This window comes from Pleurodeles waltl, chromosome 12, assembly GCF_031143425.1.
Source record: "Pleurodeles waltl isolate 20211129_DDA chromosome 12, aPleWal1.hap1.20221129, whole genome shotgun sequence".
Taxonomy (NCBI): Eukaryota; Metazoa; Chordata; class Amphibia; order Caudata; family Salamandridae; genus Pleurodeles; species Pleurodeles waltl.
In genome coordinates, this window is record NC_090451.1 from 699084960 (window position 1) to 699107652 (window position 22693).

Below are 22693 nucleotides of genomic sequence, written 5' to 3' on the forward strand. Positions count from 1 at the left end.
ACACCTACTCCCTATTACTATGGGAAGAGGAGAAAACGCATACTGAGATTTCTAATATCGAGAGCAGAGACTGACGAAGATTATAAGGCTGCTAAAGACCTAAGGAAGAGTTGAGAGGTGTGCTGTGAAGACACCAAAGATCTGTAGGTCCTCAGTGCATCCTACAGGTTGCTTTAAAACCTGCAATGTCCACGCATGGCCTCTTAGTTTAGGAGCAACAGGACATAATGACTAGGCGCAGCAATGCATGGGTCATTGACATAAGAGCTTTTTCTTTGCATCCCACAGACCTTCTTCCAAGACTGTGTGTATGATCTGTGCGAGCTGGGCCCAGGACAGCGACCACTGTGCGAGGCTCTGGAGTCCTACGTCAACGAGTGCCAAGAGAAGAACGTCACCCTGCGGCCCTGGAGGAACGAGACTTTTTGTCGTAAGCTAGCTTGCTACCTTACTCTGTCGTGCCTCTTGAAATTCAGTTCCTAATGTCAGGCTCCTTTATTGCAGTTGCAACTGTTGGATGGTGTCTGGTGGACGCTGAAAGCTAATTTATTGTACCATTTAATTTTCATTATTTTCAATAAATGGCATTCAACCCTGGAGTATTTGGATAGTACTAAATAGTTACTCTACCAAGTTGCTGTAATGCTTGCACTCGGTCTTGACAGTCTTGACGCAGAGCTGTTTTTATTTAGTTTAAATTAAGATAGCCAATAAAATTATGTATTCATTTTAATTTTGGGGGTCTTTTTTATAGTGTTCTACGTGTTATCTTGCAGCCAGTGGTGGCAGAATAGTTGCATACTGGGATAGGTACCTCCTTGATAGTCAAGTGAGGATTAGTACGGCTCTTCTAACATCAGAGCGGCTTCCATCTCACACATGGGAAAAACAAAATTATGGGGATGTTAGTTATTAGGGAGGGTATTGGTAGGGGTTCATTATTCACGATGCAGCATGCGTCTTATGCAGCTGGTGGGTGTTTCTCGGTCCCTGCATCTCTCAGTTGCAGGCCTTAACCAGAGGCCTGTTTAAAAAATGTGGTTTTAAATCTTTTCTCAAGAGTACATAGTAGGTGGAACAGTGGCACAACTTTAATATGGCTCAGCAGGCAAAGTTCAACTTTGATCCTAAATTGAACATTTTTCTTCTCTTCCCCAGCACTGGCATGTCCTCCCAATAGTCACTACGATCCTTGTGGTTCCGCCTGCCCCGTCACCTGTTGGGATCCCCGCCCTGGATCCTGTGACCGCCCGTGCTTGGAAGGATGCCACTGCAATGCCGGATTTGTGCACAACGGGGAGCAGTGTATTAAGGAAAAGGACTGCCGATGCACCTACAAAGGCCAGCAGTACAAGGTACTGTAAACACTTCTCATGGTATTCGAAAGAGCTTCCCTAACATGTCCGGTACCAGCCTGTAAGCCTTAACCGTCTCTACCACACACTTAAAGCGGTCCCCTATGAGTCCATTTATTACTGGATGTTAGACAACCTGTAAACCTGAGCCCCTCAAATGAAGTCTAAAGAGCATGCCCTTTTTTATGGGGAACATTGAGCCAAGTGGATACCAATGGCCTGATTTACATCTGGATGGACGAGTTACTCCGTCACAATAGTGACGGATATTCTGTCTCCCAAGATATAAATCCCAATATATCATTCAGGATTTATATTTCGGCGAACGGGATATCCGTCACCGTTGTGACGGAGTAACTAGTCCACCGAGATCTAGTCAGGCCTCAAGTTTCCTGAATCAGAACTAGAACAATTTGGTTTGTAGTACCCAACTCTTTCAATCTATGTTGTGAAATAGCAATCAAAGGAAACTTTGGCCACCACAAAATACCACTGCATTCCATCTAAATCTCTGCCAAGCTTCCCAACCCAGGTATCCATATTTGAAATATGTTAATACTTGGGGCTGACATTCTCTGAAAACATTCATAGTCTCATGATACTGCTAGATTTCAATTGTAGACTGTGCCTGCACAGCATGTACCCTTTTAGATGTTATTTTCCCCCTCCATGTCGATACTTGTTTGGTTGCTTCTTTAGTTTTCATGCTTATCTGTTTTGTTTTTTAATCCTAGCCTGGTGAGATCATCTTTTCAGGAGACTGTAAAGAGAAGTGCCAGTGCCTTTCAAATTACACCCTCAAATGCAGCGATACCAGCTGTGCCCCAGATGAGTACTGTTCAAACCACACTGGCACGCAAGGCTGCTTCCCCAAAGGTAGAGAGTCCTTCATCAGAAAGTTTTCATCTTCCTTTATGTCTTTTTTTTCGGTTTTCTGCTCTTGAGTGATAACATTGACTTGTTGCTTGATCTGCAGATTCTTCTACTTGCGTCGTGTCCGGGGACCCCCATTACTCTACCTTTGACAAGAGGAAGTACGACTTCCACGGCAACTGCACCTACGTCTTGGCCAAGCCTTGCAACTCCAGCCGGACCCCCTTCGCGGTGTACGCGTCCAATGAGTACAGAAAGAACACGTTCACTGTAGCGTACATCAAGGCTGTCTACGTGGAGGTGTACAGGGTGGTAGTGGCTCTGTTGAAGAATAAGATTGTCCAGGTAGGATACAGAGAAATATAAAGGAAGTTTATTTTGCTAGGTGGCACCTCACAAACCAAGGTGTAGAACTCTGGAAAGTAGTAGGCATTTGAGTGGCAGAGGGCAAACGATAACTGATGTAAGTCGTCTACCCCACTGTTTCTCTTCCTGTTTAACCTGGAATATTCATCCATTATTGGCTGATAATGATATTCCTGCTCTTCTCCTGTCGCCTAAACTGGTCATCTGAAAGTCACCTGCCCACACTGTTAAATCCGTTCTTCTCTCTTTTTTTTTTTTTTTACAAAACCAAGACTATTCAGAGAATGTTTTAAAGTATGAGAGCCCTAGTGTTTGAACGATCAGGAAGGAAGGTCACAGGTACCAATTTGTCAATTATTCCTAACTGCGGACCCTGGGCAGTGTATTTACAAGGTGTCAGGTTTTTACTTGTCAACAGTAATTTGTCCAGACGGCGGCACTCTTTGCAGCGAGTGACCAGAGCAATGGTTCATCTGTCTGACATAAAGGCCTTCTGTTGAGTGGTCGTTGAAAATATGCCGTCATCCAGGAATATCAATGACTTCCTTCCATCTTTAGTTATCAGGGATTTTCCTCTGTGGCATGGAATCCAGCATCTTGGACAAGTCACTGAATAGAAAGACATTTTTGGTGATAATGTTGATATTTGGAATCGAGAAATGTAAAGAGTCCAGGCAGACTGCAAACTCTTGGGTCTTTTGGCTGAGCCTACTGCTGTGTGTTGTTTTTGGAAATAACTAGCTCAGCCAAGGAGGATGCTTTGTTGTGTTTTGTTAATGAAAGTGAGGTGTAAGTGTAAATCTGATGAATGTAATAGTAATGCAGCAGGGTTCTGGGGCTAGGGTTGTCAGATCATACTAAAACCACGTCTGCTTGGGTGCCCGGTATATGCTTGGTTGATATGGCAAGAAGCTGGTTAGGCAGGCATGTGTTCATCTGACATTGGGTCTTGAATAACATTGTTTGGTCAGGAGCCAACAGGCAGATATCAGTGCAGAGGTGATGTGAATTGTGGGTATTGTTCAAAGGGGGCCGGGGGGCACATAATTCCGCTATGCTTGAGTGTGGCCGTACTCTTGGAAGGAAGCCTCACGTTTTACAGGGTATTTAGTGATGCTTTACAGCTCTTTGATGAAACCTGCTTACCTTTTGTGTGAGAGTAAGGTAACTGGTTTGCAGGCACTTTGTAGACCCAGTGTGACGAAAGTAGTAACTTTTCATTTCTGCCATTCTTAAGTTTTGATTTTTTTGAGAGTTGTTGTTGACTTAGTGGTCTAGCAAATTGGTGAACATCTGAATTTTCCAGAGCATTGTTATTTTTCCCTTTTCTCAGATCCTCCAAAATAATAATTTGAGTCCAGCATTTTTTTACTGTATTGTAGCGCTACAAAAAGGTTGAAGAGTAAGGATTTGAACTCATTGCAAGACTGGTTCACCTTAAATCTTTAAAGTTTTCTGGCAAATTGTTAGCAACATGTGAGCATGTTACATGTATGTATAAATGTATGGGATATATGTGGCTTACCCTAGCTGCAGAACAAGCTGGAACCATGGTGTGAGTAGAGAAGGGGACCACAGAAGACAAGATTTGAATATAACAAAGGGGATTATCAGTGTGAGTATGGAGAGTTGCACATATACCGATGAGGCATTTCCAATATTCCATTTTAGTGGTTGCAAGCCTCCAGATAGGTGAGCCATGGAGAACCCGAGCGACGGTCAACAAAACGTTCTACACCTCAGTTCAATGTATTGCTGCCCAATTGCTTTGCACTTGATATTACTGATAGTTGAATGCTTGATCATTTCTAGAGTGAAATTATTTTTTTTATTTCTGCCCATTTCCAGAAAGAGTATAGTTTGTGTAAATAATTCCTGATTGGTTTATGTGTTTTTCAGGTGGACGGAGTCACTGTAAACATCCCCATCAACCCTGCTCCTGGCCTGTCTGTGTCATCTTCTGGGAAGTACATGGTGGTGAATACTGATTTTGGTCTCGTCGTGCGCTATGATGGCAACCACTACGCAGATGTGAAAGTAACCAGCGAGTGAGTGTGCAAAGACTATTTTTATAGGTCGTGGATTCCCAGCACCTCTCCAGTATGCCCACTACCATGAGATTTCCTGGAGTAGACCCTGCCTGCGGTGCTAACATGAGATTTCCTGAGTTCTGTGGTGTACCCAGCATCAGCAGTCTTCTCAGAGGACCAAGTGAAATATGTAGACCCAATGCAGGTCCTAGACCAGTGGAAACATTATTTCTCGCCCCTTCCCCCACCTCACTACTTCTCAGCACCAGAAGGTGCCTTTTCAATCCATTTAATATGAACCTGGATTCTGAAACTGGCAGTCTGAGCCTGGGCACATGTTTCTTTCTTTACTTGCATCTTTGCTAATACTTTCTGAACACGCTCTCTGCACGTCACTTGAAGATATGGACCCATTTCAATCCCCTGTGTTGCTCTGACCCTCCTGGTCAGGACTAGACCTAGAACTGTTGGTGCAGAAATCAGAGAGAGACTCTGTTTTGCAGTTTCCTTTTGAAGTCACGGTTACTATGAAACTTAGGCCCTCATTTACTAAAATTTGCGCTGAAGCTCACATGATGCAATGCAATGCAATTTACTGCCTGGAAATTGACGCTATTCTTTGTGTTTTGCTGTCACACTCATGTCCGCACAAAACTGGTAAATGTGGGGATAGTCAGTGTGTTAGGAGTGACTCACTAGGTCTTGAGCGACGTCCTCTTGCCACAAGTGAACTGCAGCGACTTTGCGACTAATACAGTATTCACACTTGTGATCCCACATCCTGGACTCTTCAGGGAGTACCCTGCTTATGATCAGTACTTTCCTCTCGTTAACAAAGGGATCAATGTTAGAGCATCCTTTGCTCCTACCCTGCCCTTTAACAGTTTAATCAGGGGGTTTCTCACACCTGCCGCAAAGGTTGCAGTGGGGGTCAGCAGAAGGATCTGAAGGGGTAACATGATGAGGCCACATCAGTTAGTTAAATATTGTTCCTAACCTGTTCATAATGTAGGTAGTGGGATCACAACTATTAAACTTGTGTTTCTTTTGAAAAATCTGGCCTCACCAGTGGTCTGTAGGTAGTTTTGAAAACTAATGCATTCTGGAAGTTGTAGTCATAATTTGCTTCCTTTGAAACAATTGGACTTGAGTACCAGATTGTGAAGGCTTGTGAAAGGAATGCCTAGGACTGAACACATGGGTCCTCACTGGCTTGGATCCCACTGTTCAGCCTCCCCAATTACCCAGTGTTGGTCACTACAGACTCAGTGATTCAATGTGTAAACTCAGAATGACCTCTTGACAGCATTGTCACAGATTTGCTACTTCTCTTCGCAGCTATCAGAGCGAGTTGTGTGGTTTATGTGGTGATTACAACGGATTCCCTGGCAATGACTTCATGACACCGGATCGGGAGCTGGTAACAGGGGTTAACGATTTTGGAAACAGCTGGAACGTGGACCCCAGGTGAGTGATCTTTCGGGCCTTCTTATGGGTGCAGTACTTTCATGTCCTTATGTAACTGTGGGCGGGACTTCCTGCTTGCAGTGTACAACCAGTGCAATTAATTGTTTTGATGGTGTGTAAAATAATGCAGAAAAACTGTCTTTGTTTCATAGCCTGATTATAGATATTCCAGTGCCTCAAACCTGATATGCCTCGCCTGGATGCACTGCTTTCTTGTAAGGGATTTGTAGGAATGTCCATGAGGGCGGAGCATGGTGGGTAGGGCGCAGAGCCTTTGTGCTTGGAGCTGATCATGGGAGGAAGAGGCATAGGATGATCACTCCATAAGTGTTTCTCTTGGAAGCAGAGTGGGACCGACTAACTTTCTTGGCAAGCCTGCCGTGCACTCCAGCCATCGCATGAAGAGGACGTCACATCACCTGGGCGAGACAGCAACTGTAGCCCTTGCCTATTATAGGACTTGAGATCAGTTAGAGAGGGAATCTAGGGAAGACCTCAGTCGATGAAGGATTTTATAGCCTCACTAGAAAGACATTGGCTATAGAAATTGAGGAAGACAAAACCTTAGTGGGTGAGGAAGGCATTATACTAAATATCGTGTTCCGAATTCTAGCCCGCGTCTTCTGATCTCAGCGACTCGCCTTCTCTCGCATTTTAATCCCACTCGGTCTCTCGTTATTTCCAGTTGCAACTCAAGCAGCTCCGTGGTGGTTCCAAAGTGCACAGAGGAAGAGCGGGAGTCCTACGAGGGCCCGGCCTACTGTGGAATCCTCACTGACCCTCAGGGCCCCTTCGAAGCATGCCACAACAAGATCAGCCCAAACGTGAGTACTTCATTGAATCCTGTAGGTGGTGGGTGTGACCTGAAGCATCAGCAGTTCTCAAGAGCAATCTCATCGCTTAATATGCGTGTAGGTGTGTGTGTATAAATTCATTAGGTGGTTCACACCCAAAGTCTCACTTGCACAGATGTTTCATGGACTCTATATTGCAGCTTTCAGAGAGGATCTATGGTACCACCTGGCAATCGCTGCTACATTATTAAGGCCACGGAGCCATTGCATTATTATCCATGGTACAAAGCAGAATGGAGTAGGGCTTTCTCCAGTGATGGGCTGAGGCAGGGATGAGCACTGGCGCCATGCTATTCAACCTCTGTAACGCAGATCTTGGATGTTTTGCTGATTTGTTTTTCAGCAAAATAAGTGAAACACAAAAATAGCAATCTTATCATGTTTTTTTGCAGGAAAAGATAATTCAAATTGACTATGGATAAGTAATAAAACAAATGCATTTTGACCAATTTACACATGTGGAATTTTCATTTTTTGTACAGGTTTACAATTGACCTCTCAGCACATAGAGAGTCTTTATCCCCTTAGTTATAGCTCTCTATAGAGATGTGCATCAGCTAAATTCTTATTTTTGAACTAGAATGGTCTCCGACTGCAGGCTGAGCTAGACGGACACATGCAAACATGGTGGCTCCTGCAGTGGGCGTTAAAGACAGTTCATCTAAAGTAGTTGCTCTCGTCATCTCTGGGGCACGTGGCAGCACATTATCACATAACTCTCAGCCTGCACCAGTGCGCGAGCTAGGAGGGTGTATCTCTGTTCCCAAGAGGCTCTGTGTACTGGACCAGGTCTTCATTGTAGGAGTTTGCACTAGCGATTGAGTCTGAGGTAAGTACATGGTCAGAATATGGAGGAAGGCTGGTTTGTTCCTGAGGTTTTAGATACAAGACACCAGGATGTGAGAGAGGCTTTTCCCACTTGCTGCACAATATCAGTAACCGGTCAAGTTATCTCGTGTCCAAATAGTTTCCCTAACTCTAAAATGTAAGTGATATTGTTATCAGTAGCACTCAACACCTGTATAAATTAATTTCAAAATGTTTTTTGAACTGCATGATGAACCCCATCCTCAGCCATTTAGGCATTACTTTCATTGTGTAGGCTGTAGAGAGACTAGTTCCCTAGGGGATGATAAGGTTTTACTTACAGTACAGAGTGTATTTCTGGTTCAGTCCCCCCCTCAAAAAAAACGGTGTTTTCTTAAGTACAGCCTACGATCGGGCCACCTTCTCTTTGCGACTGTAAATGTCGTATGAAGGAGGGGATGCATCATTCATGCAAAAAGAAGAGAATATTATATGTAACTCCCAATGTTAAGCAAGTGTTATTTAAAAAAAGTGTTATTTAAAAAAATGCAAAGGGAACCCCATCCAGTTACATTTAGTCTCATTGTTATGGGCGAGGAGGGCATTGGGGAAGGGGGTTAAAGTGTTTTTTTTTTTTTAACCAGAAAGTGTTTTCTGCCTGGAAACACAGACTGAAAATTGGAATAAAGTGTTTTTTTTGGGAAAGTGTAGGATGTGGTCCCTAACGCAAATGCACCGTCGGCTCTCCACGTGTGGCTACAAAAAAGTCACGGCTAAAGAAGATGCCAGGGCTCTTTGAAACTTTTCATAGTAGAGCGGCTAGCATTAGGACAGTATGCAGAGCTAATGTCCTTTTCTGCTCCCTATAGAACTTCTTCAAAGACTGCGTGTATGACCTGTGTGAGGTGGGACCAAGTCTGCTGTGTGACGCGCTGGAGTCCTACGTGAACGAGTGCCAGGAGAGGAACGTCACCCTACGCCCCTGGAGGAACGACACCTTCTGCCGTAAGTCACCTCTGCTGCCTTTTCTAGTTAATGAATGAGTGGATGGCAAAACCAAGATGGCTCAGCACTATAAATTAACTTGCACCTAAACACTGAAAAAGAGGAAAAAAGTGTGTTTGATTAAATGTCATTTAGCACTGATCAGGGTTTTTTTAGTTGACATATTACCATGTTTTTCCATCCAATAGCCATTCCCTGCCCTCCGAATAGTCACTACGAGCCATGCGAATCTGCCTGCCCAGCCACCTGCTTGGACCCAAAGCCTGGACCCTGCAACCGCCCGTGCATTGAAGGATGTCAGTGTGATGCAGGCTTTGTGCAGAGTGGAGAGCAGTGTATCCTGAAGAAAGACTGTGGATGTACCTACAATGGGCAATATTACCAGGTATTGTCAGCTCATCTCACGCTGGTCTATCAGGCCCTGGAGACTTTTTTTAAACCCAAATACTTTTGATAAACCACCAAAAGGTGTTCGAGATCAGTCTCAATTTTATTTTGAGTAACCGCTGTAATTGTTCTCCTTGCTCATGTCCACTCTTCACGCGTATGGACACCTCTAGTGTTAGGAATACCCTCAAAGGTCAGACTTTCAGGTGCCTAACTCAAGATCAGCAAACTGAACCTATCAGAATTCATAGCAAAGATTATGTCCAACCCTTGTCAGAAACCTGCCTTAGTAATAAACCACGGACCTCTCTTCCAGGGTGCAAATCCTCCTGGACCAGTGTTGGACACTCTACCTGAGTACAAATGTCTATAACAAATTCTGAATCTCAATTCTGTGTTTCAAACCCCAGGATGTTTGCAAAATCCAGGACATGTGTCACTTTGACCATTTATTGGCTATTCTGCCATAGTTGAGTATGTCAACATAGAAGGCAGTGGGAGCGTGTGTAAAGTAAATACAATTGTTCAGATTAGCCCAGTCTTGTTCCCCCCATTAATTGTGTACCGTGCCCCGCCTTCCTTGTTGTGGTGTCAATCTCTTTTATTATTCTCAGCCTGGTGAGGTCATCTTCTCTGATGCCTGCAAGGAGGTGTGCCAGTGTCTCGCCAACAACAACACAAAGTGCACTGATAATAGCTGCGCCCCAGACGAGTACTGCTCCAACCACACCGGGGTTCAGGGCTGCTTCCCAAAAGGTAAGTGGTGCATGGTCTGAACACATTGGCCTTTCCCATGTCACTCTTTGAGATTTTCGGCTGCCCGATACTAATTGCCTGCTTCTTGTTGCTAGATTCATCCACTTGTGTAATCACGGGTGACCCCCATTATACCACCTTTGATAAGAGGAAGTATGATTTCCATGGCAACTGCACCTATGTCTTGGCCCAGCCTTGTAACTCCAGCCAGACACCATTTGCTGTGTATGCCTCCAATGAGTATCGGTGGAACACGTTCACCGTGGCATATATCAAGGCAATCTACGTGGACGTCTACGGGGTAGTGGTGGCCATGCTGAAGAATAGCATTGTCCAGGTAATGTGCCGGGCTATGGAGTTAGCATAAGTTGTGGTGTTTGCTGCGTGGAATCCTTGGGACTCAGTTTTGGTTTCCTCTCAGGTGAACGGCGTTACAGAGAACGTACCTACCAACCCTGTGGCTGGGCTATCCATCTCCAACTCTGGAAAGTACATGGTAGTGAAGACAGATTTCGGGCTTGTGGTACGCTATGACGGAAACCACTATGCAGATGTGAAAGTGACGAGCGAGTGAGTGCCAAAAGCTTATAAACAGTGACCAGCGCACTAGCGCAGTCGGCGAGTCCCAGTGTATCAGCTGTTGTAGCAGCAGCTGGAATGACCTGTCGTTTCTTATTGCAGCTACAAGAACTCGTTGTGTGGCTTGTGTGGCGATTATGATGGAGTGCCCTCCAACGACTTCAAGAAGCCAGATAAAGATTTAGTGACAGATGTCAATGAGTTTGGAAACAGCTGGAATGTCCAGCCCAGGTGAGGGTACTGTCCGATTGCTAGACACATGCTGATTTCGCTGTGGCTTCTGTTTTCCGCACATCACTATTGGCACATCTATTTCTCTTTGTCCCGCTCTGTTGCTCATCTTGTTTCCTGTGTTTTTTCGATCCAGTTGCAATGCAACCGACTCCGTTGTAGTCCCAGACTGCACAGAGGAGGAGCGGGAGTCCTACGAGGGCCCGGCCTACTGTGGGATCCTGACTGACCCTCATGGGCCTTTTGCACCATGTCACAGCAAGATCAACCCAAATGTGAGTCTCTTTAGAACATTTGGTCACTTGGCCATCAAGTAACATTCTGCAGTTAAGAACAAAGTAACAGTTGTTGCTGTCTTCCAGAAAGAAAGGCAGGCAGATATATTTTGAAAATGTCGAGTTAAAGTTAAAGCAGAAATATGGTATGATGGTTGCGGGAGCAGATATGTAATTGGGTAAACAAGTGAACATGAGTTTTGATGAATGGCAGCATTACTTGAAACGCTGATGGATGGGCATTTGAATAGAATGATAGTTGGATTATAACGTGAATCAAAGAATGATCAATTAGGACACTCGTCAAAGGATTTATGGCTAGAGACAAAGAACAGTGGCTTGATGGATGAATGCATGGATGAAAGGTTCAATCGATGGGGACATGCTTACTAGGATCTACGAATATAAACGTAGTTAGGGAAGAAATCCTCAATGGATGGACCCTTGTGTGGAAAATTTTGATGACTCAATGGCAAGATGGTTTTATGTTTCATTAATGAGGACAGGGATGAACAATTAGATAGATGGCACCCAAACAGAAAATGTGGTAGATGAACCCATGAACGAAAGATATGTTGAATGGGCATGGGTAGAAAGTTTGCTGGATGCACCCATTCATGGGCGTTTTAATACATGAGCACATGGGGCAAACTTAGCAGATAGGCACATGGGTGTATTGTTCCTTGGATAGAGACTTGCATGAATGGTTTAAAAGATGAACACATGATTGGAAGATTTGATGGATGCGCATATCAGAGGAAAGTTTATTAGGTACATGCATGTGTCTGGCAAATGGACATGTGAATGTAAGGTTGCTGGTTGGGTCGGATAAAAGGGTTGATGATTTGGTACATGAATGTGAGGTTTTATGGATGGTATATGGATATATGGTTTCATGAAAGGCTACATGATGTAAGGTTTGATGAATGGTCACAATAATTGAAGGTTTGATTGTGGAGGACTACCATGAAAAGATTTATGAATGAGAGCATGAATGTAATGTTAGATTAATGATTGTATCAGCAGAATATTTTATGGCTAGCCATCTGGATCTGTGGTTTGATCAGTAACAGCATGAATGAAAAGGTCGCTGAATGGACATGGGGACTGAAGATTTGACTGAGGACATCAGGATGGAAGGTCTATGTAAGGATACATGGATGTAATATTTTATAACATTTTATGTACATTTGCACACATATAAGGTTTTGTGGTTGAGCATGTGGTTGAAAGCTTTGATGGATAGACTAACAGCAGAAATGTTTAATGGATGGATGAAAATGATTGGCTGCATCATTCATTGGACTAAAAAGATGCACAATAGATATGCACCTAGCTGGAAACTTTGAGGGCTGGATGCACACATATTTACTATGATGTTTGGATGTATATCTCGGGTGTTTTCTGGTAGAGCAGCTAAATGAACCATCACTCTGTGGAAGGTTTAATGTTTAGATAAGTGGAGGTTTTCCTATTTGGACACCTGGCATGCAGGGTACATAGACAAAAAGTTGGATGGTTAGCAAATTGACGGTTTGATGGTTGTTAAGTACATAGATCAAAGATCCTTTTGGTTGAACTGCTTGATGGTCAGGTAAGTAGAAAGTTTGATATTTTACATGACTCATTTGTTGTACTGGTTGGATCTTGTGGTGGTGGCTGAGTGAGTACACAAACATTTTAGTGACTGAATATAGTTATTTGGGAACAAAGTTATAATGGTGTGATAATCACAGCTGTTTGATGGCTGGATATGTGGGTGGAAGGATACTTAGGTGAATGAACTGAAGGTTGTCAGGTGATAGGTGTGAGGATTAGATAAGTGCATAGATCTACATTTTGTTGGTTAGGCATCTGGTTGTATAGTCACATTTGTAAAAATAACTTTGATGCTTGGCAACTTTAAATGGCTAAAGAGTACACAGATGGATGGCTTAATGGTTGGTGTGGTTTTACCTAGGTTAATTAATGTCTCAATAGTTGGCTTGAAGTGCTCATAGGTGTAAAGTCTGATGTATAACTTGGCACTCAGCTTGAAAGTTTGCTTCTTGTTGGATAGGTATCCATCTTACTGTGCCTCTGTCAAGGACTAGACGCAGTGAAGTTCCCTTTGTGACTTTAGTAGCCATGGTGCTGTCCGGCACCTAAAATACACTTGAAAGTGTGAAGTGTCTCTATAAGTGTCTCTATAAGAGGGTACCAATTAGGAGAGTAAAGATGCAGTAGCTGGAAGAACCTTGTTAAGTCTTGATTGCAGACAGTTAATGCAGTGTTTGAAAAGTAAGGCATCCAAAACCACCTTGAATCTGAGTTGAGAAAGAGCTTAGCGTAAGGTGTGCCAGAACAAAGAACCTTAAAGGAATCCTGCTGAAAAAAAACAGAGAGCAAAAATATAAGGACAAAGAGGTAACAGAATGGCCAAAACATGCAACTCAAAATAGGGTTAAAAAAATGAAATGGGTAGCAATGCATCCTTCTCTGGCAAATACCTCTTTTTCTATTGTCCGAGTAGGCAGTATAACGTCACTGGAAAAAGGTTAACACCATCTTGGATTGGTAAGGTCATGAGGCGGACATTTTGGATAGGCATAAATATAAGGGTAGCCACAGCTATTCTCCTGGGAGACTGACTTTTCCAGAAACCCATTGTTGGACATCCTTCATGCCTCCACGTCCTGTGTGCCACCCAGTTGTCTGCTTTGCACAGGCATCACCTTCCTGAGCTGCTGAAACCACAGCGATGCAGGAGGTGGCTGAGTGATGCAGAAAGAAACTCTTCACCACTCACCAAGTCTCTCTCTCTCTCTCTCTCTCTCTCCTCTCTCTCTCTCTCTCCTCTCTCTCTCTCACTCTCTCTCCTTATCTCCCTCGCTCTCTCTCCTTATGTCTCTCTCTTCTTAGCTCCAATCTAGCCCACAATGATGGCATTCCCACTTTAGGAGCTCTTCGTAAAGTTGAAGTAATTCATTATCCAGTCGAGGCTCACAACCATCTCACCCCTATGTTAAATGTACTCAATCCAGGCAGTAACAACATTTAACAACCATTCACACAAAATTCTGCAACCTCACCACACTTAAAATAATTCAGTGCAGACAATAGCCGTCTCATCGACTGAAATTCCTTGACTCCACAAAGTTCATGAAAAATCGAGTTGGAGGCATCTCCTAGTCTCTTAACCTCACTTTGAATCTGCAAACATTTGGCACAATCTAGATCTACTTTCCTTTCATGAGCCTGGTAACTGCAGTGACACTTCAGCTTCAAAATTACACTGACAACCACATACCTGCTTCTCGTTAGTGACTTTTCACACTGAAGACCGCTGCGCTGAACTCCAAACTATTGTCGCTCAAGTAGGCATCTCGTAAACAGTGCTCACTTGTATCACCACCTGTTCAACGTGATTGACTCATCCCCAATTTCCCCCACTCCTTCTCATGATCAATTCGGTGCATCTCTGTGATCCATTGCTGCTTCGGCTAATCTTCAGCCTGTAGAGCCTTAAGGTGTGCTATTGGCCAAGCAAGGCATCTCCCTGAGCCAACAGACAGCAACACAGAGCCGAATCTCAGAGTGATGATGCCTGAGGTATATCTTTAACTTTACACCACCAAAACTGAATTTGTTGTTAAGGGTGCGAGAGTGATATAAACATCTGGCTCAAACGAATGCAACTTGATAGTTTCTCTTCGTACTCTATTCGTTAGTGCCCAGTCTCATGGATTCTACCATCCTCCGATTCTGTCATCGACCGTGCCTCTCCCTCAGCATGTCTGACTTAGCACTGAGGCGCTTGGTACCCACAGAGCCTCCCCTGCAGAATTCAACCTTTCCTTTGAAAAAGAGCCTTCTGCTCTAGGGTACAAGCCCTTGTTTCTGGTCATGTAATTGCGGGCTGTGCCCTACTGCACTCGAAATCATGACCTTATCGTTACACACCTGAAAGCTGTGCATCTGCAAGATTGAACTCGGGGGGGGGGGGGGGGGGGGGGGGGGGGGAATGCAGATACAAGCACAACACCCGCCCTCAGTGACCTGCACTGTCTTCCATGCCTATAATGCATATTGTGTATATCTCTCTGCACCAGCTACAAGGCCATCCACTCTGAAATATACTATTTGGAAATAAATAAGCTATCGGACAGGGTCCAGTCCGGCTTCAGACCATCACACAGCACAGAGACGGCCTTCCTAGCTCTAGGACAGGATATCGGAGTCATTTTGGATCTAGTCAGTCTGACTGTCTTGATCCAACTTGATCTCTCTGCAGCCTTTGACATGGATGCCCACCCTTTGCTCCTACAGAGGCCTATGAACATTCCCATTCCAGATATGGCATTGGCCAGAATCAAACCTTTAATTTCTAACGGATCCAATTGTTTTAGTTTACCCCCTTTGGTATCCGAGAAGTTTAATTTTCCTTTCGGTTTGTTTCAGGAACCTTCCCTGGGCTCCATATTGTTTAATATATAGCTACTGAGTGTTTCCTTCTAAATAAAGAATGCAAATACAAATAGTTCTGAAGTATGCTTTAAGCATGCTTTACAACCTTTTGAATTTGCATTTTTTATTTAGAAGCACTGCAAGTAGGAACATGGCCAGCAGGTCCCCCAGCAACAAGACCGGCACCCACACCGAAACGGTAGCCAGCCAAGCCCTGCTGATCAGATCCTTTGGCTTTCCCTGCAGGATGGATGCAGATGGCACCCAGATTATACTTTCCATTGCTTGTCAGTCTGGTGGAATCTCAGAGCCATTTCTATGGCTGCATCTTGGTCATTGTGGAATGGATGAATTCAGGTTTTCTGAAACTTAATGCAAACATGATCCCCCTTTTTGGCACCCACGATTCTAAGTTTCGCTCCAAGTGGTGGCCGAAAGTGCTTGTGCTTTCACCTTCTCCTACTCTGTCAGAATATGGGGGGTGCTCTTTGACTCTGATCTGTCTTTTGCAAGTTACTTCACCCCAGTAGCTTCCAAATGTTTTATGATGTTGCAAGCAGTTTGGAAAATTCTTCCTTATGCGCCAATCCCGGCTGGAAAATCTACAGTCTTGGCATTGATTTCCTTGCACCTAGATTACACTAACACCCTCTATCTAGGACTGCCTTCAAAGCTTTTGAAAAGACTCCAGATTGTCTAAAACGCAGCAGCCCGTGATAGTTGTATCTCTACTCCCTACAATCCTTTGGCTACCAAGGCACCAGAGATGCACTTTCAAGTCTCTATCTAGTCTTTAAAGCCATGTTGGACATTGGCTCACATACCTGTCGAGAAAGAGTTGTGCATGCGTTCTGGGGCTCACTCTTCACTCAGCAGGGGCTAGACTTCTGCAGGTCCCCAAATGCAAATTATGTCATATAGGAAGGTGCTGTTTCTTTTGTCATCTGTCTAAGCCATGGAACTCCCTGCCTTTGACCTGGAGGCTGGTACCAGATTGTTTGTTTCCGAAAGTCTCTTAATATGTGGATGTTTCAAGAGCTGTAATGTGGCCTCCTGGCTTAATTAGCCTTAGCTCCAGGACACCCCCTTAGTAGTGTACCAGCAGGCTTTATAAATAGTATTCAATCGTTCATTCATGATGCATGCAAACATTGAGATTTGATGGCTGAAAGCGCACTGAAGCGAAAGGTTTGGTGGTTACGTTGATAGATAAATGAGTTTGCTTTTAATGGATGATTTCATAGGTACAAGTACGTAATGTTTGGCGACCGAGGTGATGCTTTTAATGGGACAACAAAAGGAAAGTTTGATGGTTGAATTATCACATAGATTGAAGGTCCATGTTTTGAATATATGGTTTTGATGGGAAGTAGCAAGAGGTTCTGATTGTAGAACAGACCCAGGGACAAGAGGTTTGATACAAGTGAATATTGGAAGTAGAACCAGAGGTACCCAGGTGACTTCAGCACTCCCAGAAGTCAGAATCTCCACACATGTTCCTTCACTCCGAGTCAGCTCCACTGAAAAAATATGGTGAGCCAAAAAACTATGAATTCAAATACATTTTTCACTCTTTCCACTCCTGTTAGACCTTCTTCAAAGACTGCGTTTACGACATGTGTGAGCTGGGCCCTGGCCAGCCTCCACTGTGCGAGGCGATAGAGTCCTACGTGAACGAGTGTCAGGAGAGGAACGTCACACTGCGACCCTGGAGGAATGACACCTTCTGCCGTAAGTGACCTCCTTATCTTAACGGTATATGTGGTGCCCTCCTCCATGAATTTGTCTGTCTGAGCAGAATGTCTCATTTAGTGGTCAAAGTGGCAGAGCAATTCTGAGAACCCTGGTGAGGACACCTCAGTTCTGGTCCTACTGTACTGCAAAGGGCAGAATGTTCACAGCTCCCATCACTTGAATAGGATTTTGCCGAAAAAACTGATTTTCAGGACAATGTGCAGCATCCGTACATGTTTAGCCTAAATTTGCAATGTGTAATTATCTGCAGAAAGTGTGAGCACTGTAACTTCTTGTGGTGAGTTTCAAATTCCTTGATGCGTTTGCAAGCATTGAGCAAAATAATGAATGAAATCACATATAATTCTCTCTAGGAGAAACAATGGCTTTAAACCAAGTTTCAGTGTGAACCTTGTAGTCACCTGGAAAATCTATCCAACGTTGATTTGTATGTAGTCCACCTACATGTTGTCCATCTACTGTCTTATCATATAAATGTCTATTTGACACATTTAATACCTCTCACCCAGCTTCGAGGACTGTTTTATATAGTTCTATATCAAGTGCTTACTATTTGGTTTGTTATTTCTAAGCACTTTAAATCCCCTCTTTGGAGTTACTGCTACCAGAGACATCTGTAACTCACAAAAGGGCGGATATACTCCCTATTCTGAGATTGCTCAACCGTGGAAATTTCAGCTACTTTGATCTTCCGAGATCATCGGGCCGAACAAAAATCTTGATGAGGCCTGTAACCCCATCAGGATATAAGGGGCCATGTGTAATGAAACCTTTAATGGCTCTTAATTTACTGCTGTCCAAGGAATGAAAGACTTAGCTGGCCAGGTGTGGATTCAAACATTCATGCACATCTATCACCTGATTAGGATGAAATTATCTCATTGTATGATACAATTGTGTCTACAGTTGTAGGAAGTACATGTCAACCAAGAGCTAGTTATCCTTGCAGGATTTTCTTTAAGTGGAAATAGGAAGTAGGAAAGAGTCTTTCAAGCAGAGTCCTGCATAATACACAGAGCTGGGGCCGCACTCCATCTAGACAATGTGGTACAAGGATGAGGGTATTGCTTCCACTTGCTTCATTACATTTTGATTCTCTGTAATTTGTGTGCATTGTTGTAAGAATGTTACCAGCTGTTGATATATCCTGCTTGCAGCCATAGAACCGTCGTCTTATCTTTTTTTATCAGATTTAATTTAATTCTCTGCATGCCTGCCCGTCTTTTGTGCTGTTAAATTGTCAAACCTGTGCATTATTTATCGAAGAGATCCGTCTGCATGAGTTGAATATCACGGACAAACACAGTGGGCATCTAAGCCTGAGGCAAGGACATTTTGGTAGTGGCACTTCCTACATCCATATTTGGGCAGAAAGGACTAACTAAAGGAAATGTTACACTTGTCAAATGTGAATAATTGATCAAGAATGTGATCTGATAAAATTGAACATTGATAACACTTGTTACACATATTTCTGATGTTGCTGCATTGTCAATGTTGGAGGCCATGGAATGTGGTTTGGTAATGCTGTGTAAAAGTCTAGTTTTAGCTACATCATTGTCTTCTTCTATGCTCCCTCCAGCTGTGGCATGCCCCCCAAATAGCCACCATCACCCGTGTGGCTCTGCTTGTCCCGCCACTTGCCACGATCCTCGACCTGGAGCATGCAACCAGCCATGCGTTGAGGGCTGCCAATGTGATGCTGGTTTTGTGTTGCAGGGGGGTCAGTGCATCAAGGAGAGGGACTGCGGCTGCATCTTCAGAGGGGATCAGTACTGGGTAAGTTATACGCTTCGCTGTAGAGGGTCAGTGCTGGGAGCTTTAATGGCTGATTTAGTGTTTTGTGGCCCTATAAGACTTTCCTGTTTCTGTAGGAAAGGGCTAAATTCGCAATGGCTATATAGAAGTGATTTTCTCCACTGTTCTTTCCCTTAAAAATCAGTCGATAAATTCTGAATAATTCACCTTTCCTTTTATGGAAGTCACAAAGAACATATTTTTGGCTTGACAAATTATGTGCAAGAATTAATCTGTAATTGTTATCAAGACTTAGGGGGTCATTCTGACTCCCGCCGGCCGCGGTAACCGCAGGGCCGGCGGGAGCCGCCAGAATACCGCTGCGCGGTCAGAAGACCACAGCGGTTATTCTGGTTTTCCCGCTGGGCTGGCGGGCGACCGCCAGAAGGCCGCCCGCCAGCCCAGCGGGAAACACCCTTCCATGAGGATGCCGGCTCAGAATGGGCCGGCGGAGTGGAAGGGGTGCGACGGGTGCAGTTGCACCCGTCGCGATTTTCAGTGTCTGCATGGCAGACACTGAAAATCTTTGTGGGGCCCTGTTAGGGGGCCCCTGCAGTGCCCATGCCATTGGCATGGGCACTGCAGGGGCCCCCAGGGGCCCCACGACACCCCATACAGCCATCCTGTTCCTGGCGGCCGAAACCACCAGGAACAGGATGGCGGTATGGGGTCCCCAGGGCAGCGGAAAACCGGCGGTACACCGCCGGTTTTCCGTTTCTGACCGCAGCTGTACCGCCGCGGTCAGAATGCCCATGGGAGCACCGCCAGCCTGTTGGCGGTGCTCCCGCGGTCCCCAACCCTGGCGGTCTCGGACCGCCAGGGTTGGAATGACCGCCTTACTGTTTTCTGTTGAATTGAGGGTTGCAGATGAAAATCCATTTCTCATTCTTTCTTTAGTCAGACAAAAATGCTTTGCACAAACTGAACTATTGAACTAGTTTTTATCAAAATCTCTGTATTTAGGAGTAATTTCAAAACTGGTTCAATTCAGATGCAGATATATTCAATCCTAGGAAGCAATATGCTGTTCTACATGTGTGTTTTAAATGCATCTAGTGTTTTTAGAAACTTCCTGCCCCCGCTGACCCCGGCGCGCTCCCTTCTCCCCTTCCTTCCTGAATGTTCTGAAAGGGATTGGAAGTGGTACAACTGTTTGCTAAACCGGCATCGGATGGGTTGAGTGGTCAGCACAATGGGTCTCTCATAATAATCTCTGTGTTAGGAGAACTGATGGCAAACCAATGGGGATTATAAAGAACAAACTAGAAAGCACCAGACTGTGCAAAGTTTTACTCAATGTTATTATATAAAGGAGCTTTGATGACGCCTGTTCAGATCTGTATCCAAAATGCACGCAGTTCAAACCACAAGAAGTGAGACTCCTACAGATCTGCTGTTGGGATATTTGCTTTAGTGGGTGACAAGAGATTTCCATTTGTAGCTCCATGCTGCACTCTTCGCTGGGACATGGGGCAATACGAAAACTAGAACCAGCCTTTGGTTAAGCCTTTCAGGATTAGGGAGCAGCCACATCCACCCCCTCTCACTAAGAGCTTATCTGAGAAAGTGACCCAAGGGGACATCTAAGGTTGAAGACCTTGCAGCCCAGAAAGATATGGGCATACACCAGGAATGGGTGACCTCTCTTAGCTGCGTCCAGTGAGTAGGATGGGATGTCCATGATGGATGGTCTTATGTGACTTTTGTTCCAAAGACTGTCTTGTTCATTCTCCAATATAGTTTACACTCTCTGTCCTCTGTTTTTCTAGCCTGGTGAGATTATTTACTCCGACAACTGCAAGGAGTTGTGCCAGTGCCTTCCTGACTACACCGTCAAGTGCCGGGAGAACAGCTGTGCGCTCGATGAGTACTGCTCCAACCACACTGGGGTGCAGGGTTGTTTCCCAAAAGGTAAGTCTTTCTTTGTCTGTAAGCCCTCGTTGCCCCAACACCAATCTTGGGTGTCTTCTGCTCACCAAAACTAATGATTTCTTGATCTGCAGATTCCTCCATCTGTGTTGTCTCGGGTGATCCACATTACACAACTTTTGATAAGAAGAAGTACGACTTTCACGGAAATTGTACCTATGTTCTGGCCCAGCCCTGCAACGCCAGCCAGATCCCATTTGCAGTGTATGCTGCAAATGAGCACCGTTGGGGTCTATTGACAGTGACTTACATCAAGGCCGTCTATGTGGAGGTGTACGGGGTGGTCGTTGCTTTGCTAAAGAACGGTATTGTCCAGGTAAGATGCTACTCTGTAAAATGACTTTTTCCTGTTCACACATCCTTTTTTCCCCCTTTTACACACCTCTGCAGATCCCTTGACCAAACAGCTGACCTCCATCAGGATTACCCTGTAAACTTTGTAATTGTACACTGTTCAGACAGTACAAATAGTTGCTGGTTCTCCATTAGATTTGTATCTCACAGCCCTCCATAGTACATTAGCCGCCCTGCTTTAGGGAGCAGAGACACTTCACCGAATATCAGCACATCTCTGGTAAAAAGTCAGTGCCTTATGAAGATAGTGCCTTAAAGCAAGAAGGAATTAACTTCTTTATTGTGGTTTGGAAGTATTGGTGATCTCTGTGCACCTTGGAAAAAAAGTCTGGGAGCAAAGGGGTAAAAACACATTTAATCCTAAAATTACTGAATATATGCCTCTTGACTCTTCCAAGCCTTGAGCCTTCTCTTTTCTGTGTTATCTGTTGTTGGCGGGCTTTACTCCATCTGTAGATTACTGGTTGGTATACGAGGACTATTGCTGGTGATTTTAAAGATATATACATACTTTCATGCTTACGGCTCCATCATCAGGATGTGTGGTTTGATCGGCTATAGTTGTACACCTGATATGCAAATCATCGACTTCTCATTCGCTTCAGAGAGCCTAATGGCTACATGAAACCAGCGCATGCCGCAAATCTTTGTGTGGATGCTAACAAATTCTAATTAAATCCTCACTATGTTGTGTGTCTTCTAATTAGTGCAGCAAAAAAATGTTGTGTTCCTGAGGTCTGGTCTAAAGAATGTGACTCATGCACTAAACTGATACCTTCTGTCTTTGGACACAAACGTGCATTGTGTCACCTGGTCACGGTCTTCATAAGAGTAGGCTTTTTTCCATGTTATGATGCACTGGTATGTCTTTTGTTACACAACTGCCCAGAGAGTACCATCGTTTGTTGTCTGGCCTCATCTTGGTTTGCTTAAAGCATCGGCCTTTATGTCCACCTCCCAGCCTGTTGACAGGTACTCCTAGTGCGGCTACATAAAAAGGCAACACACCTTATCGATAGACCAGACAGAAAACTCAGATTTCTGGACACTCTTTGTATTCTTCGTATCTAGATTTCACAATGTCTGCTGTGACATATACTTTGTACATATCTTGGTTTCAAGCCATGAACTTCCATGCATGAAAATCTCCCAACAATTTAAAAAGCATAATAAAAGTAGTTAGGTCCAAGATACAAAGCTCTTGCAGTAGTTGTGCTGTACAGACTAACACATGGTATTCTCTTTTAGATTAATGAAACTACTGTAAACTTACCTATCCACCCTGTGCCGGGACTATCTGTCTCGTCCTCTGGGAAGTATATGGTGGTACAGACAGATTTTGGCCTCATTGTGCGGTATGACGGCAATCACTACACAGATGTGAAGGTGACCAGCGAGTAAGTACCATGAGCTTGTATATAAGGAGA

The 22693-nt window shown here is 44.3% G+C and overlaps 1 protein-coding gene across 1 annotated transcript in view; it reads left to right on the forward strand.

Annotated features, from left to right (window-relative positions):
- Window positions 1-22693, forward strand: part of LOC138266895 (IgGFc-binding protein-like) — a 169982-nt gene that overhangs the window by 73860 nt on the left and 73429 nt on the right. Inside the window, exons 38-56 of the mRNA XM_069215627.1 lie at window positions 289-430; window positions 1159-1355; window positions 2090-2231; window positions 2332-2573; window positions 4494-4642; window positions 5963-6091; window positions 6777-6915; window positions 8622-8757; window positions 8946-9142; window positions 9759-9900; window positions 9996-10237; window positions 10322-10470; window positions 10582-10710; window positions 10847-10985; window positions 17021-17162; window positions 18769-18965; window positions 20753-20894; window positions 20987-21228; window positions 22515-22663. Coding sequence (XP_069071728.1) covers window positions 289-430; window positions 1159-1355; window positions 2090-2231; window positions 2332-2573; window positions 4494-4642; window positions 5963-6091; window positions 6777-6915; window positions 8622-8757; window positions 8946-9142; window positions 9759-9900; window positions 9996-10237; window positions 10322-10470; window positions 10582-10710; window positions 10847-10985; window positions 17021-17162; window positions 18769-18965; window positions 20753-20894; window positions 20987-21228; window positions 22515-22663 — 3146 coding nt within the window. The remainder of the gene's footprint in view (window positions 1-288; window positions 431-1158; window positions 1356-2089; window positions 2232-2331; window positions 2574-4493; window positions 4643-5962; window positions 6092-6776; window positions 6916-8621; window positions 8758-8945; window positions 9143-9758; window positions 9901-9995; window positions 10238-10321; window positions 10471-10581; window positions 10711-10846; window positions 10986-17020; window positions 17163-18768; window positions 18966-20752; window positions 20895-20986; window positions 21229-22514; window positions 22664-22693) is intronic.